Raw genomic sequence first — 15,073 nt, forward strand, 5'->3', positions numbered from 1 at the left:
CTTAGTTTCTGAGTTTGATCACCCTCGACCCAAGAAATATCTCAACTAGTGTTAGAACTGAACAACAAGATGATAAAAACTAGAAATGATCAGTGTATTGCTTTCTTTGCATGTTACAAATGATCAGGAGACCCTCTTTATATAGTAGGGTTGTTCTACTTTTGGAACAATTCTATACAAGGTAAAAAATCACATGATTTGCTAATTAATCGTCCTCTTCTTGATACGTGCCGAGATTTCCGCCGTGATCCTCGGCCGATTACGGGTATTTCGGCTTTTCGTTATCTGGCTCGATAAGTTTCCCTCGAACTTGCTCGGTCTCTAGGTCACGAGCTCGACGATCTAATCTCGCGCCTTGGTTCGATATAACCTGAGCTCGAGGTTTGACCTGTCATGTTTCAGCCTCGATTGGTCAAACAATGGACGAATCCAATTTCGACCGTATACAACACGACTTTCCAAATAGACCCTAATATTATAATCATTGTGTCTCAAAGAGGTTATCACTTTTAAATAGTTTAATTAGGTGACATTAAGGAGTAGTTGAAGGTGCGCTCCAGCGTTATTTTAATGAGTGAAATTACAACACGCACTGTCTTTTTTTTACAGTTTTTTGAATATATACATTTTTATTTATGCAAAATGACTAATCCAAATCCGATCAGTTTTGAAAGTTGGCCAAATTCACACATAAATTAGGTTGGGGGAGGGAGGTTATAAATAAGAAATAATTTAGAGCTGAACGACCTCCTTCACCAACTTCATTTGCACCGGCACATTGAACTAGACCACTATGGGTAAATGCCAAATGTGGAACAACCCCAGAAACGAAATCGATTTATAAGTCATTAAAAATGTTAATTTAATATGGTTCTTTTTACAGAAAAATAGTGATAAAATAACACAAAAGAAGATAATTAATGAAATAACACGAGATCTTTGTAAATTTTTATATATGTTCAAACCGTAACCGGTCATAGGAGATTATTATCTGCCGTTTATAGGTTTCTTTAGATTACATATTGTTAGGACCGAAAAAACCAGGTGTCATGCGGAAGCTAGTAAAGCAAATCTTGAACGACGATATCCAACAACAAAAGAGAAATCTACCAAAAGAGACACAAACATTTAACGTAGTTCGGTCAACTGACCTACGTCCACGGCGGAGATGAGCAATCCACTATAATAAAAGAGAGTAAATATCGAGAGAACAACCTCACGAAGAGGCAAACACAAGTGACACACTAACACTTGTCCCGTAAAGTTCTCCCCCTAAACAAGATTCTCTAGCCCCCTATGGCTACATTGTGGATGCTACTGAATGAGAAGGAAGGATCCTCAATTTATAGAAGTCCAAACCTTTTCCTACAAGAAAAAGGACTAGCCAAATATTGGAGATTTATAATTTCCTTTTACAAAAAAGGAAAACCCAATTAAGGTAATTATATTGCCCTTTTCCTTCAAGAGATAGGAAAATCAAATATGGTAAGAAAATTATGGCAAACACTTAACACATATTACAATATGTATTTACACTTAGGGTGCGTTTGGTACGAAGAAAAATATTTTTTATGGAAAATATTTTTTTAGAAAATGAGTAATTTTATCACTTATTTTCCTTGGTTTGGTTGGTGAATGAAAAATTTGTTCTGGATAATATTTTCCAGTATTTGTTTAGAGACTAGTAAATATTTTTTATGCTACTGTCTTCATCCCTCTTCCCCTAAACCCTCATATTTCTTGTGCTCCCCCCTTCCTCCCAAACCCCAAATACCTAACGTTTCTAGGACTCTATTTTTTTCAAAAATTTAATTAATCGTTTAAAAATTCACACAAACACAAAGGGACTAATGTGTTGCTTTACCTTTTCACGCAAAAACAACGTTGAAATTTGTGCTCCATAACTAAGTTGAAAAAGAAAGTACTCTTTTTACAATATGAAAAAAGTACTCATTTTGTTACAATGAAAGAAAATACGTTTTACTACATCATTTGGTTGAAATGAAAGAAAATATTTTTCTACATCATGAAAATAAAATATATTTTTTGTTTAAATAAAAGGAAAATGTTTTTTTTACATCATAAAAAAAAACGTATTCAGAAAAATGTGAAGAAGGGTGGGGGATGGGAATAGGTTGGTGTGGGAAAGTTAGTGTGGATGGGAAATAGGGCTGGGAATGTTGAAAAAGTATTCAGAAAAATGTTTTTCATTCTCTTGATAGGGAAAATATTTTTCTCCAATTAAATAAAAATAAATTCATAAGAAAAATATTTTTCAAACCATTTAAACCAGCTAAATATGAAAAAATTGAAAACATTTCCCGAAAAAATATCGTGTCATTGCAATATTTATAGGAACTTAAATATTACTAAAAGGATTCTTAGAGCGTATGGTACAGCAGAATGGAGTCTTATTCTTAACATTAAATTCATTCGAAAATTAAGATTCAGCAAACATAATAGCGTTTCTCAAAGTAAATATAGGAGTACTGTATAAGACAGTGATCCAACAACTGTAATAAGAGCCATGTGCCTAATATTGCTAACTTTTACTAATAGAGAAAACTCCGACATTAGCGTTAACTCAACTCATTATCCATAGTAATAAGTAACATCATAATGAATTCAACACTTTTTAGTTTAATAATATATGTCATTAATAAGTACTTTGTGCAATTAGTGTTCTAATTAGTCAAGTTTTATCTCCCAAAATCTAATGCTCCCTCCGGTCCACAATAAGTGACCAATTTGCTTTGGGCACACCCATTAAGAAAATATTAAATTCTAGACAAAAGTAGTTAGTATGATTAAACTACCGTAATTAAATGTTACAGCATAGTTAATGTGAGGAGTAAAAGACCTTTTAGGGATACGTAGATGAGGGTAATTTTGGAAAAATAATTTGAATTGTTTCTTGGTTACATAAATGGACACTTATTTTGGACCAAAATAAAAAAGTAAATTGGTCACTTATTGTGGACTGGAGGGAGTAGTATGTTTGGCCAAGCTTCTCTCCAAGGAAAAAAGTATATTTTTTTAAAGTTGAATTGTTTGACCAAACTTTTAGAAGAAAAAAGTGCTTTTGAATAGACGCATAAACAATTTTGAATAAGCAGGAAAAAATAACTTTTCCCCAAAACTATTTTTTTGAAAAATATTTTGGATAAAAATACACTTAAAATTACTTTTCAAAAGTTTGGCCAACCACTAGTTGCTACTCAAAAGTATTTTTTTTAATTAATTGACCAAATACAAATTGTTTCTCATTAATAGTACTTTTGAAAGAAATACTTTTAAAAAAAAAATAATACTTCTTAAAATAAGTTAATTTTAGAAGCTTGACCAAATTAGGTATAAGTCTCCGACATCGCAGCTTAGACTTTGATTGCTGGATAAGCTTAACTTTTGACCAGTCTTTTTCTTCTAGAGTGAAACTAAAGATCCTCCCCCAAATCCTACGCATTCCTTTTACTTTCATTATCAGTTATTCAGTCTTCCCTCTTCTTATACTTAATAATTAAACAATACATTCGATGATTACTAAACCTTATATCAAAAATACCCCAACTGATTGTGGTAGGATGAATATAATTCTTTTACTCTTAACCAATGATTCTTAACTAGATATCTCATCAGGTTTCGAACTCCGAGAATAATTTTTTTTTAGTGAGGAGTATTTTTTATCTTTTTACACGATGAGCATCCGTACTAGTCAACCAAAAAAAATACTTTGTAGAATAAACAAATTCTTCTTTAGAATAAAAACTTTACATCAATTGGGTATTCTAGGCGCAGCCATAAACGGAATATAACAAGAATATTTGAATCTACGCTTTAACTATCTAGCCCACTTTTAGTGGACTAAACTTTTCTTATTCAAACATCAATACTTTAAAGAGTTGTAAATTCTTCCTTTAAGCCATTTTAATAGTCAAATTTGGCCTTTATTCATTAACAATTTCCACTTGTCTTTATGCATTAACTAATGTATCACCCCCTCCAAAGGCTCCACAAATGTAATAGTCATACTAGTAAAATACAGAGAAAAAAAGAATCTGTAATTACAGACTGGGTTTTCATATTGTCAAGTCAATGCCTCAGCCGTCTTCATCTTCCTTAGCTTTGCTATTTCCTGCCCATTTCTCTTGTACATATTATCAAACACCTTGTACCAATTACACAGAGCTGTTAAATCCCTAAAAACCCTTGGAGGCTCTGCTCAATTACACGATGACTCGCTTCAGATTTCTGTTAATTCTGCTTTTTCTTGTATTTCCTCAGTTTTACGATGCTGCTGTAGTTGAAGATGATCTCAAATGTTTAGAAGGATTCAAAAAGTCCTTAGAAGATCCAAGCGGGAATCTGATCTCATGGGACTTTACCAATTCCACTGTCGGCGCTATCTGCAAGTTTACAGGTGTCAATTGCTGGAACGAACGCGAAAATCGAATCAACGGCCTCGCTCTTCAGACCATGAACCTCGGCGGGAAGGTAACAGAATCGTTGGAGTATTGTGCCAGCTTAACAACCCTTGATCTTTCCGGTAACCGCTTTTCTGGTCCAATTCCTTCGCAAATTTGTACTTGGCTCCCTTTTTTAACAACCCTAGATTTGTCCAGTAACGATTTTTCTGGCTCTATACCTGCGGATCTTGTTAAATGCGCTTATTTGAATAAATTAATGCTCAATGATAACAAACTTTCTGGAAATATTCCCCCTGAATTTTCTAGTTTCAGTAGGCTCAAAACTTTATCTGTGGCAAACAATCAACTTTCCGGTAGAATCCCGGCGGCTTTCGACTCGGCCGATTCGGCTAATTTTGAGGGAAATAGTGGACTCTGTGGTGGACCTTTGGGGAAATGTGGAGGACTCAGTAAGAAAAACTTGGCTATTATTATTGCGGCAGGTGTCTTTGGTGCTGCTGCTTCTATGTTGTTGGGTTTTGGTGCCTGGTATTGGTATTTCACTAAGGCCGGGAAGAGGAAGAGAGGGTATGGGATTGGTAGAGGCGACGACTCAGATAGTTGGGCTGAGAAGCTGAGGACTCACAAGCTCACTCAGGTTATGTTGTTTCAGAAACCTCTAGTTAAGGTTAGATTAGTTGATTTGTTGGTCGCCACGAATAGTTTCAGCACGGACAATGTTATCAACTCGACTAGAACGGGGACCACTTATAACGCTGTGTTACGCGATGGTTCTGCGCTTGCCATTAAGCGGCTTAATGCTTGCAAACTGAGCGAGAAGCAGTTTCGGGTTGAGATGAATAGGTTAAGTCAACTTAGGCATCCTAATTTGGTGCCACTTCTGGGGTACTGTGTTGTTGAAGAGGAGAAGCTTTTGGTTTACAAGCACCTGTCGAATGGTACTTTGTGTTCATTCTTGAATCGGAATGCAAGTGAATTAGATTGGCCTACTCGGTTTAGAATTGGTCTGGGTGCTGCTAGGGGCCTTGCTTGGTTACATCATGGTTGCCACCCACCTATCTTGCACCAAAACATATGTTCTAATGTTTTTTTCCTCGATGAAGACTTGGATGCTAGATTAATGGATTTTGGGCTGGCAAGGCTGATGACGCCTTCAGATGCAAAAGAGTCTAGTTTTGTGAATGGGGAGTTGGGTGAATTTGGTTATGTAGCTCCGGAGTACTCTAGCACAATGGTGCCTTCACTGAAAGGGGATGCTTACAGCTTCGGGGTAGTGCTTTTGGAGTTGGCTACTGGACAAAAACCTCTTGAAGTTACTGCTGGTGAAGAGGGCTTCAAGGGTAACTTGGTGGACTGGGTAAATCAGCTCTCTGCTTCAGGTCGCATTAAAGATGCAATCGACCAGAACATATGTGGGAAGGGGCATGATGAAGAGATTGTACAATTCCTAAGAATTGCTTGTAATTCTGTGGCTTTTCGGCCCAAGGACAGGTGGTCTATGTATCAGGTTTATGAAGGACTTAAGAGCATGGCTGAAAGACGTGGTTTCTCCGAACAATATGATGAATTTCCATTACTATTTGGCAAAGAAGGTACTACGAGCAGTCCTATTTGAAGCCGGAATTTTCAAAGCATTTCAATATGTTTCAAACCAAGTGAATATGATGCATCCTGCTGTAAGTTTTCAGCTCCTATTGGTGTAAGTGGCACAACACCATTTTGATTGGCTCAGGAGTACACACCTAAGAATATTGCTGTATTATATTTGCAAAATGCACAAATTAATCTCAAGTATTTTGCTTGTTTGAAATATGTAGTATAGGAAGCGACTGTTTATTGTTCTTCATGTATGTGATTATTGTTGCGTATAACATTGGATGTTATGTTCTCGGAGGATCCTCAACTAAACATCTCATTTCTTGAAACTGGTCTATATTACTGCTAGTTTAGCTCTTGTTCGGAAGCAATTGGGTGGAGTGTTTGCTTCTTAATGTTGAATCAATGGCCTTTGTTATTCATGTGTTGCTTGCAACTAGTTGTGTATATCAAAAACTGAAAAACTACGCCAAACCAAAATATCCAATCAAACCAACTAAAAATCCGGCATCTATCTGGTTTGATTTGGGGAAAAATTGAACCTGAGTTTGACATATAAATTTGTGCTGTGCAAGTATTTTTTGGATTTATGTGTGCATGTATATATTAAAATATTATATAGCTTTTCTAAAAATAAGTTGTTTAGACATATTCAAGATCCTTGTTTGGGATGTAATGTTTAATACTCCATGTTTATTTTAGAAGATCACGTTTCGTTCTGTTTACATACTTGATTTTCATGGTCACTTTGTTATCAGGTGTTTGTTGAAATACTTAAACCCTCGTGTTCTTTCATGTTCACAAGCCAAGATTAATTAAATGGAGCATCTAATTGTTAAGGTTTCATATTGATTTTTGCATTTTCTATTGATGTTTTTTTGGAGTCATTTCTTCATCTTTGATTATCCAAAATCTATTAACTTGAAAGCATATATGAATGTCACATTGTTGTTGGATTAGTGATTGCGAATTGTATTTTTCATCTTGGGTTTACATTAATTAGTAATTTCAGTTTATTTTCTAATTCTCTGTCTTTGGTGATGATTTTTTGTGAGCTGGAGTGAGGTAGGGTTTGATCATTCAGGCCGATGCTGCATTTTATCTAGTCTATCGGCTAACGTTAATTAATCAAGGCTAAGTTTAAAGGAGGCCCCATAATCAAATACTGTTGCTAATTACAGCTATTATGCTCAAGGCCTCTCATTTCCTCAGGGTAGGAGTGGCAAACGGGCAGGTCGGTTCGGATATGGTTCAGGTCGAAAACGAATAATGAAAAAAAAATTTATCCGACCCGACCCATATTTAATACGGATAAAAAATGGTTACCCATATTTAATATGGGTAACCATATTATCCATGGCTTCTTCCATATGATCCGTTTTGGGAGAATTCCTAGTCTCCCTAGCTTGAGGAACCCCAATTTGAGGCTTTACAAATGTAAAAGTTAGACTCATTGGTTATCCATTGGTTAACCATTGGTTATCCATTTTCTAAATGGATAATATGGTTCTTATCCATATTTGACCCTTTTTAAAAAAGTTTATTATCCAATCCATTTTTAATGGATAATATGGGTGGTTAACTATTTTCTTTTAACCATTTTGCCACCCACTACCTCAGGGCGATGGAGAGTAAAACTAAAGTCAAGTTTAGGCCAAATTCCACTCTCCCCACATTTAGAACGTAGCCCAGAAAGAAGAAGGAAAAGAGACGGGGGAAAGCAGCTTTCTTTCGTTAGAGGTATGGTCAGTGTTGCGACTTTTCACGAACACAAATCACACGTCTCATAATATATTTCAGCCTTAGGTTTAATTGAATTTTGACCAAATGGCAACTTGTTAAAGATATAAACTTTTTCCATCAATATTTTTTTTCACATAGCTAACAAGTGAGTGCGAAAGCTTATGTAGATTGGTCATTGACATTTATTAAACTCGTGAAATTGCAATTTGAATGGTAGACTTTTGAACACTTGATTGTCCGTGGATGTAATGGTTAAAATAACTCAGTGAAGGGATTGAGTGGAGGTTATGATCATGCATGTGCTATGCTAATCTTCTTTTTTATGATTAACCTTTATTCTCTTTCAAAGACCAGAATTCTACCTTTTGAACACTCTGACAAACTTTTTGAACATCTAGAATGCCACCGAAAATTGAAACATTAAGCTAAGTGAGGATTAAATCTAATAATTGCAGTTTACTGGGCATCAGTCACGGCTAAAAATGTTGAACAAAAGTAAACTTTAACTAATTATTGTTTAGGAGCTTAGCTTTATCTTGTGAAATTTGCTACTTAAAGAAAAAAATAATTCCACTCAAACCAGAAGCAAAAACTTGTTCTTTTGAATCGTCAAAAGTGCCAACATAATCATTCAAGAAAGATTCCCCAAAACTAATTAATATCTTAGAAACTCCCCATTTTTCATATGCATTTATCCAATATTTCTGTCTATCTTTTGCTGTGTCCCAATTATAAATGACACCCTCCTAAAATACTAAAAAGGAACAAAAAAGTGGGTAGCACATACAATCAAATCACATCCTGCTTTCATCTTTCATAAGTCTTGAAAAGTTTTACTTTCCAATCTTCTTTCCATCGTTAATTTAAATCTCCTGAGAATTTCACTCTACTTCTCTACAAACAACATCTCCGAAGAAGTCCTAAACATAGATGGATCCAAAATTTGGAGTTTATGGATTCTAACCTTTAAGTTTTTAAAATTTAATTCATTACACTTTTGAAATTATGATTTCAAAATTTAATATTTGTTAAAACTTTGTTTATTTTTACATATATTTATATTCACTGTCGAAATTACTGATTCATCTAAACAACTTAAATAAGGCTACATCCGCCTCTGCGTGCCGATAGATGCATAGCTACTAGTACATTCTTAGGAAACAGCTACTTGTGATCACTGTTTGTATGTTGTGAATATGGTTGAAGGATCTTCTTACTCTTTACTAGAGTGCGTTCAATTTTTTTTTTTTAAGCTCAAGCTCGAGTTGGTGGCTCCCTATACTTCCCTATTTTCCTGAAAACCAAGAAACATAAATAAACGTCATAAACTATAACGTAAGTTTGTCTCATTTGTATCATACTAATGCATATATAGAACAGTAATGTACCTGTTATGTATGGCATTTGGTCCAGTAGGCACTCTTCTTTTGCTTACATAATTGATATTTGGATTCCTTTGAAGATATTGCCTCTCAGCTTCTATTATCTTCCAAACATCTAAAGATTTAATTGCCCTATCGTCAACTATTTTGGTTGCAGCCCTGGCTGCCTTCCCTGCTTTCCTGAAAAAACCAAGAATATACATAAAAAGCTTAACTTCTACATATTGATAGAGTTTACTATTAGTTCACCTAAAAAATTAATATTACAAGTAAAAAGGACAGTCGGTGCACTAAGCTTCCCAATGAGCAGTGTTCGGAGAAAGGCCAGATCATATTGAGTCTATTGTACGAACCCTTATCTTATATTTTTGGAAGAGGCTGTTTTCACGGCTTGAACTCATGACCTCGTGGTCACACGGCTGCTAGGATATAAGGTATAGTAGGTAATATACTACAACTTAAAATACATTTCTAATGTTTTTGCATGCAAGTGAATACTAATGTGCATATATATAGAGAGAGAGGGAGGGAGAGAGAGTAAATACCTGTTCCGAATAGCGTTGAGTCCAGTAGACGCTCTTCTTGCGCTAGCATAATTGAGATTTGAATTCTTTTGAAGATAATGCCTTTCAGTTTGTATTGTCTTCCAAACATCTAAAAGATTGATTGTTTTGGTGGTAGCTGTTGCCTGCTTGGCTAAACTTCCATTGAATACAAGCCACAGTAAACTAAGTAAAAGAAGAAACCATAAGAAAGCCTTCATTCCATTAACACTGCGTATAACACCATCACCAACCATAATTTCAATAGCCAAGTGAGTTAGCTTCAAATTATTTCATGATCAGTAAGGAGAGGAGTGGTTCATGGCTTTTATAGCAGACTAATATAGGCAATCTTGTTGCTCTAATTAATGATCTTTAATGAAAGATTTCCATTTGCTTTAGATGAATATATAATGTGAAAAAGTTAAAGTTCGTTAATGTCCAAAAGCTAAAAAAGGGAGGGAATGTTAGAGGAAGTGGCATGGGGTGAAGGAAAAATCATACGCAGTATTTACACCGAATAAATGAATGCATGATGTGTGTCTTGCATATACAATTTAACTGTATTATTTATCCACAGTTAAGTGATACGTAATTTAACTTTTAACACTACTAGAAATTCGGGTTTTTAGCGACCACGAAAAACGACCAAAGTTGGTCGCTTATTGGCCAAAAAGCGACCAAAAAGCGACCAAACAGGCCTGGTCGAAATTAAGCTGGTCCCTTTACCTTAGGGAATTAGCGACCAACTTTGGTCTCTAAGCTAAAAGGACCAAATATTCCGGGTAAAGAAAAAAGCGACCAACTTTGATCGCTTTAATATTTTAATAATATAACTTTGGCGACCAAAGTTGGTCGCCAATTGTAAATTATATTTTTTATTTATTTATTATTAATCAAACAAAAGTGTCACGACCCTAGTTCACCAATCGTGAACATGTCGTGACGGCACCTGGTCCCCATGACTAGGTAAGCCTAACATCTGCGGAAATATAATACTTGCGAAAAAATAGAGAAAATCAAATCAGGTATCTAAAGGAAACTGTACTGAATGCCGCTTGGCAAGTACAACTCAATATCACAAGCCTAAAACAATTCCCAAAACCCGAAAACTCACGGGCAACACAGGCTACAGAAGTGTATAGTAAAGGTTCCAAAACTCCAGAATTTCTAACAATCGAAAGAAGGAAAAACTAAGTACTAAAGATAGAATAAGAGGGAGACTCGTCGGTCTGCGGACGCAGGAGATCTACCTCGAAGTCTCCGTAGTCCTCCTGCCTCACTGATAGGGCGCCTGAGTAGAGGTACCTGGATGATCTGCACATGAAAAACATGCAGAGGAAGGGCATGAGTACACCACAGCGGTACTCAGTAAGTGCCAAGCCTAACCTCGGTTGGATAGTGACGAGGAAGGTCAGGGCCATACTGAGACAAAATATAGTAATAACAATAATTAACAATATGATAATCTGACAGAAATAATAAATGCAACAGTGATATAAGACAGATTAAGCAAGGCAATAGTAAATACACAAGGACGGAACAACCACAGAATAAGTACAACTCAACACCAATGGTAACAATGAGGATCTCCCAGTATACCGTCCTGTAGTCCTTTTCTCAACTGTCCAGTGCATCTCCCGGGATACCGTCCCATAGTCCATCATATGTGTATATCCGAAGGATCTCCCGGGATACCGTCCCGTAGTCCAACTATCGAGGTGCAGGGGGATCTATCGGAAATCTAACCCGCAGTTCCAAAGTAAAAGTGCAGGGGGATCTACCGGGAATCGAACCCGTAGTCCCAAAGTAAAAGTGCAGGGGGATCTACCCGGAATCGAACCCGTAGTCCCAAAGTAAACAAACAAGGGGGGGGGAGGGGGGAGCTACCGGAATCCCACATCCGTAGTCCCAATGTAAGTGCGCAATCACAACCAGAAGGCACACGGAAGCGAAGTACAAAAGACAAGCAACAGGTAGTACTGGCCTAGCATGCTTCACGTAGTACAGTTAAGGCAACACAAGCAATTAGGCAAGTTAAATCAACTAAACATGCTTACCTAATCTAGCACAGGTTATAATCGCAAGTAGAATAAAGCAAATATGGAAGGAACTCAATCTCAATATCTTAAGAAAATCGGGTTTCCAACAATTGGCTCAAGTACACGCCCGTCACCTCGCGTACAAGGCACTGAAATCAACAAATAACAAATCCTAAGGGGAAAAGGTCCCCACACAAGGTTAGAGAAGCCACTTACCTCGAATCGGCACCAAAATCAACTCGAAATCACACTTTTGCCACGAGTATCCGACTCCAAATGGCCCAAATCTATTCAATTCAATTACATATCGTAAGTAATATTGCAAACAACTGATTCCACTATTAAATTTACAGCTAGGGCGCAAAAATAGGTAAAATAACCAAAACGCCCCTCCAGCCAACGTCCCGGAATCGAATAATTTTCACATTTTCAGAACCCTCGTACTCTCACGAGTATAACCATATAAAAATNATACTTTGGAAATTAAAATAAATTAAGCAATTACGTACCATTCTTCTTTTTATCATCCCTAGGCTGATCGCACCTCTAGTGTGCAAGGATCCTCCCTTCTTAGATGCCCGAGCTTTCCTTCCCTTTTCGCTCTTCTGTAAGAACTCTGCGGTAAGCCATTGCCTTTGCAAATCCTCCCATAAATTCTGAAGCAACCAGCTAGGCTTCTGGTTCAACTTTCTAGCTTTGGAGAAACAATGGGACAACCGCTTTCGAGCTTTTAGATGGAAATTTGCAGCCACATCCGTGCTATAGCGGTGTTCCCATACACACTTGCTCTGTATTTCAAAAGTTAAGTATTATATGGGATTATCATATTTAGATGGAAATATCATAAAAGCTATATTCGATATATTATACTTAGCTTTTATTAGCTAATAATTATTCAAAAGTTAAGTGCATTAACTGCTTATAATATAGTATATTAGTGCATTAGCTATATATATATATATATATATATATATATATATATATATATACACACACACACACACACACATACTATGCAATAAGTATTAGTGCATTAGCTAATAAAAGCTAAGTATTAATGCACTTAACTTTTGATTAATTATGTATTAACGCACTAAGCTTTTATCGAATATATATAAAAGCTATATTCGATATATATAAGCTAAATTCGATATAATATTAGCTAAATTCGATATAATTCGATATATATAAGCTAAGATATATTCTATAATACATATTTAGATGGAAATATCATAAATATAAATAATTATACTGCTTAAAAGAACATTTATACCTTAAATTGATTGAAGATTTGCTCCTTCAGCAAGAATGGGAATTCACTCCAAGTCGCATAAGGACCATCATAAAGCTTTCTGGTGGCTTTGGTGATTATCTTTGTAGTAATATTACTAGGGATGAACCTGCAATTTAATATAAAAAAACACAATAATATCTTAGTTGTGACGACCCGACCCGTCGTATCAGGCATTACTGCCCCGTTTTCCTCATTTATTACTTCTTCATATTTTATTACCGGTATGTGGTGAGCTAGAGTTGATTCGGATTGGTTTTGATAAGAAATGAGACACTTAGTCTCTTTTATGAAGGCTTAAGTTGGAAAAGTCAACCGGACGTTGACTTATGAGTTAGAGGGCTCGGAGGTAATTTTCGGTGATTTGGTTAGCTTCGGGGGATGATTAGTGACTTAGGAGTGCGATCGGAATTGATTTTGGAGGTCTGGTGTAGAATTAGGCTTGAATTGGCGAAGTTAGTATTTTGGCGGATTCCGGTTGATAGGTGAGATTTGATCCGAGGGTCGGAATGGAATTCCGAGAGTTGCTGTAGCTTCGATATGTGATTTGTGATGCGTGTGCAAAATTTCAAGTCATTCGGACGTCGTTTGGTTGGGTTTTTGAACGAATGCGTGTTTCGGAAGTTTTTAAAGAACTTAGGCTTGAATCCGATGAGAATTGATGATTTTAGTGTTGTTATATGTGTTTTGATGATTGGAACAAGTTTGGATAATATTTTAAGACATGTACGTGCTTATGGTTGGGGTCCCGGGGCCTCGGGTGAGTTTCGGGGTGGTTTCGGACCATTTTTAGGCTATTTTTAACTGCTGGTTTTTGGCTACAGCAGTGTTCTATGCGATCGCGGGGAATAGGTCGCGATCGCGGTGAGTAAAATGTGAGAAATGTGCCAATGAATCGCGATTGCGGAAATTCGTTCGCGATCGCGGAGAAGAAATATCCTGTTGCGTTGATCCCATTTCGGAATCTTATATCTCACAATCTATAAGGTATTTGGAGATGATCCAAAAATGAAAATTGTAGCCCTTTGTGTCTAGTTTCAGAAATGTAAATTAATTGGAATTTGAAGTTGTGTACAAAAAGTTATGGTGGTTACTCTATAGGCTGCCCGGGGAGGTCTCTAATACACAGGGATGACTTTGAAAGCTTATATCTCGCAATGTATAAGGAGTCAGGAAATGAGCAACATATGAAATTATAGCTCTATGTATCTAGTTTTCAGAACATCAAACCATTTGTAATTTGGAGTTGTGTGCAAAAGTTATGACCATTATACTGGAGGCTGTCCGGAAGAGCTGGGAACTGTTCATCGCGATCGCGAAGCATTGACCGCAGTAAATTTTGGGCTGGAAAAAAAATTGTTCTCCGCGATCGCGAAGAGTAAATACCTGGGCAGAATGTTTTAAAACACGTCAGTCGCAATTTTGGGGTCATTTTACACCCATAATTGCTCGTTTTTGGAGATTCTTGAAGGAGATTAACGAGGGATTCAAGGGGGAACATTTGGAAGTAAGTTTCTTGGACTCAAAACTCGTTTTTATTGTGAAATCCATCTAGGAAATCATTGAATTTTTGCTAAAATGGAGGAACAGGGCTTGGAATTTTCAAATTTTTAAATTGGGATTTGAAGGGGCAATTGTGGATGGATTTTGATGTTCTTAGTATGTATGAACTCGTGAGGAGATAAGGAATCCGGTGATGTGAATTTTGTAATTTTTTCGAGAAGTGGGCCCGGGGCTCGGGTTTTGCCAACTTCTTGATTTTCGATGTTTTTCGAGTCTTTTCGATTGGGTTATGTTTCCTTAGCATATTGTGATGTATTCGCTCTGATTTTGGTTAGATTCGGCGCGCGTGGAGGCCGATTTAAGGGGCAAAGGCGTCGCGGGTTTGAGATTTCACCAGTTCGAGGTGAGTAATACTTGTAAATGATATCCTGAGGGTTTGAAACCCCGGATTTGCACATCATAGTGCTGTATTGTGGTGACTTGCGCGCCAGGCATGAGCGTGGGGTAGAGCACCGTTGGGGATTGTGACTTGGTCGGTCCCGGTTGTTGG

The 15,073-nt window shown here is 36.7% G+C and overlaps 2 protein-coding genes across 2 annotated transcripts; one reads left to right on the top strand and one right to left on the bottom strand.

The window, feature by feature from the left end:
• The first annotated feature begins 3,936 nt into the window (after positions 1–3,936).
• LOC109216788 (inactive LRR receptor-like serine/threonine-protein kinase BIR2) lies at positions 3,937–6,376 on the top strand. The gene has a single exon (XM_019380985.1). The coding sequence runs from the start codon at positions 4,231–4,233 to the stop codon at positions 6,037–6,039; it is 1,809 nt and encodes a 602-aa protein (XP_019236530.1). The 5' UTR covers positions 3,937–4,230; the 3' UTR covers positions 6,040–6,376.
• A 2,036-nt stretch (positions 6,377–8,412) lies between these two features.
• Positions 8,413–10,061, bottom strand: LOC109216789. The gene is made up of 3 exons (XM_019380986.1): positions 9,691–10,061; positions 9,152–9,325; positions 8,413–9,057 (listed from the first exon to the last, which is right to left on the bottom strand). Exons 1-3 carry the CDS (start codon positions 9,942–9,944, stop codon positions 9,018–9,020), a joined length of 468 nt encoding a protein of 155 aa, XP_019236531.1. The 5' UTR covers positions 9,945–10,061; the 3' UTR covers positions 8,413–9,017.
• Positions 10,062–15,073: the final 5,012 nt, after the last annotated feature.

Source organism: Nicotiana attenuata, unplaced genomic scaffold (genome assembly GCF_001879085.1).
Source record: "Nicotiana attenuata strain UT unplaced genomic scaffold, NIATTr2, whole genome shotgun sequence".
In the NCBI taxonomy this organism is placed as follows: Eukaryota; Viridiplantae; Streptophyta; class Magnoliopsida; order Solanales; family Solanaceae; genus Nicotiana; species Nicotiana attenuata.

Coding starts and splice junctions, on each gene's coding strand:
- LOC109216788 (XM_019380985.1), top strand. CDS start 4,231: ATGACTCGCTTCAGATTTCTGTTAATTCTGCTTTTTCTTGTATTTCCT.
- LOC109216789 (XM_019380986.1), bottom strand. CDS start 9,944: ATGGTTGGTGATGGTGTTATACGCAGTGTTAATGGAATGAAGGCTTTC. Junction 9,326..9,690: donor CTCAACGCTATTCGGAACAG/GTATTTACTCTC, acceptor TGGTTTTTTCAG/GAAAGCAGGGAAGGCAGCCA. Junction 9,058..9,151: donor CCAAATGCCATACATAACAG/GTACATTACTGT, acceptor CTTGGTTTTCAG/GAAAATAGGGAAGTATAGGG.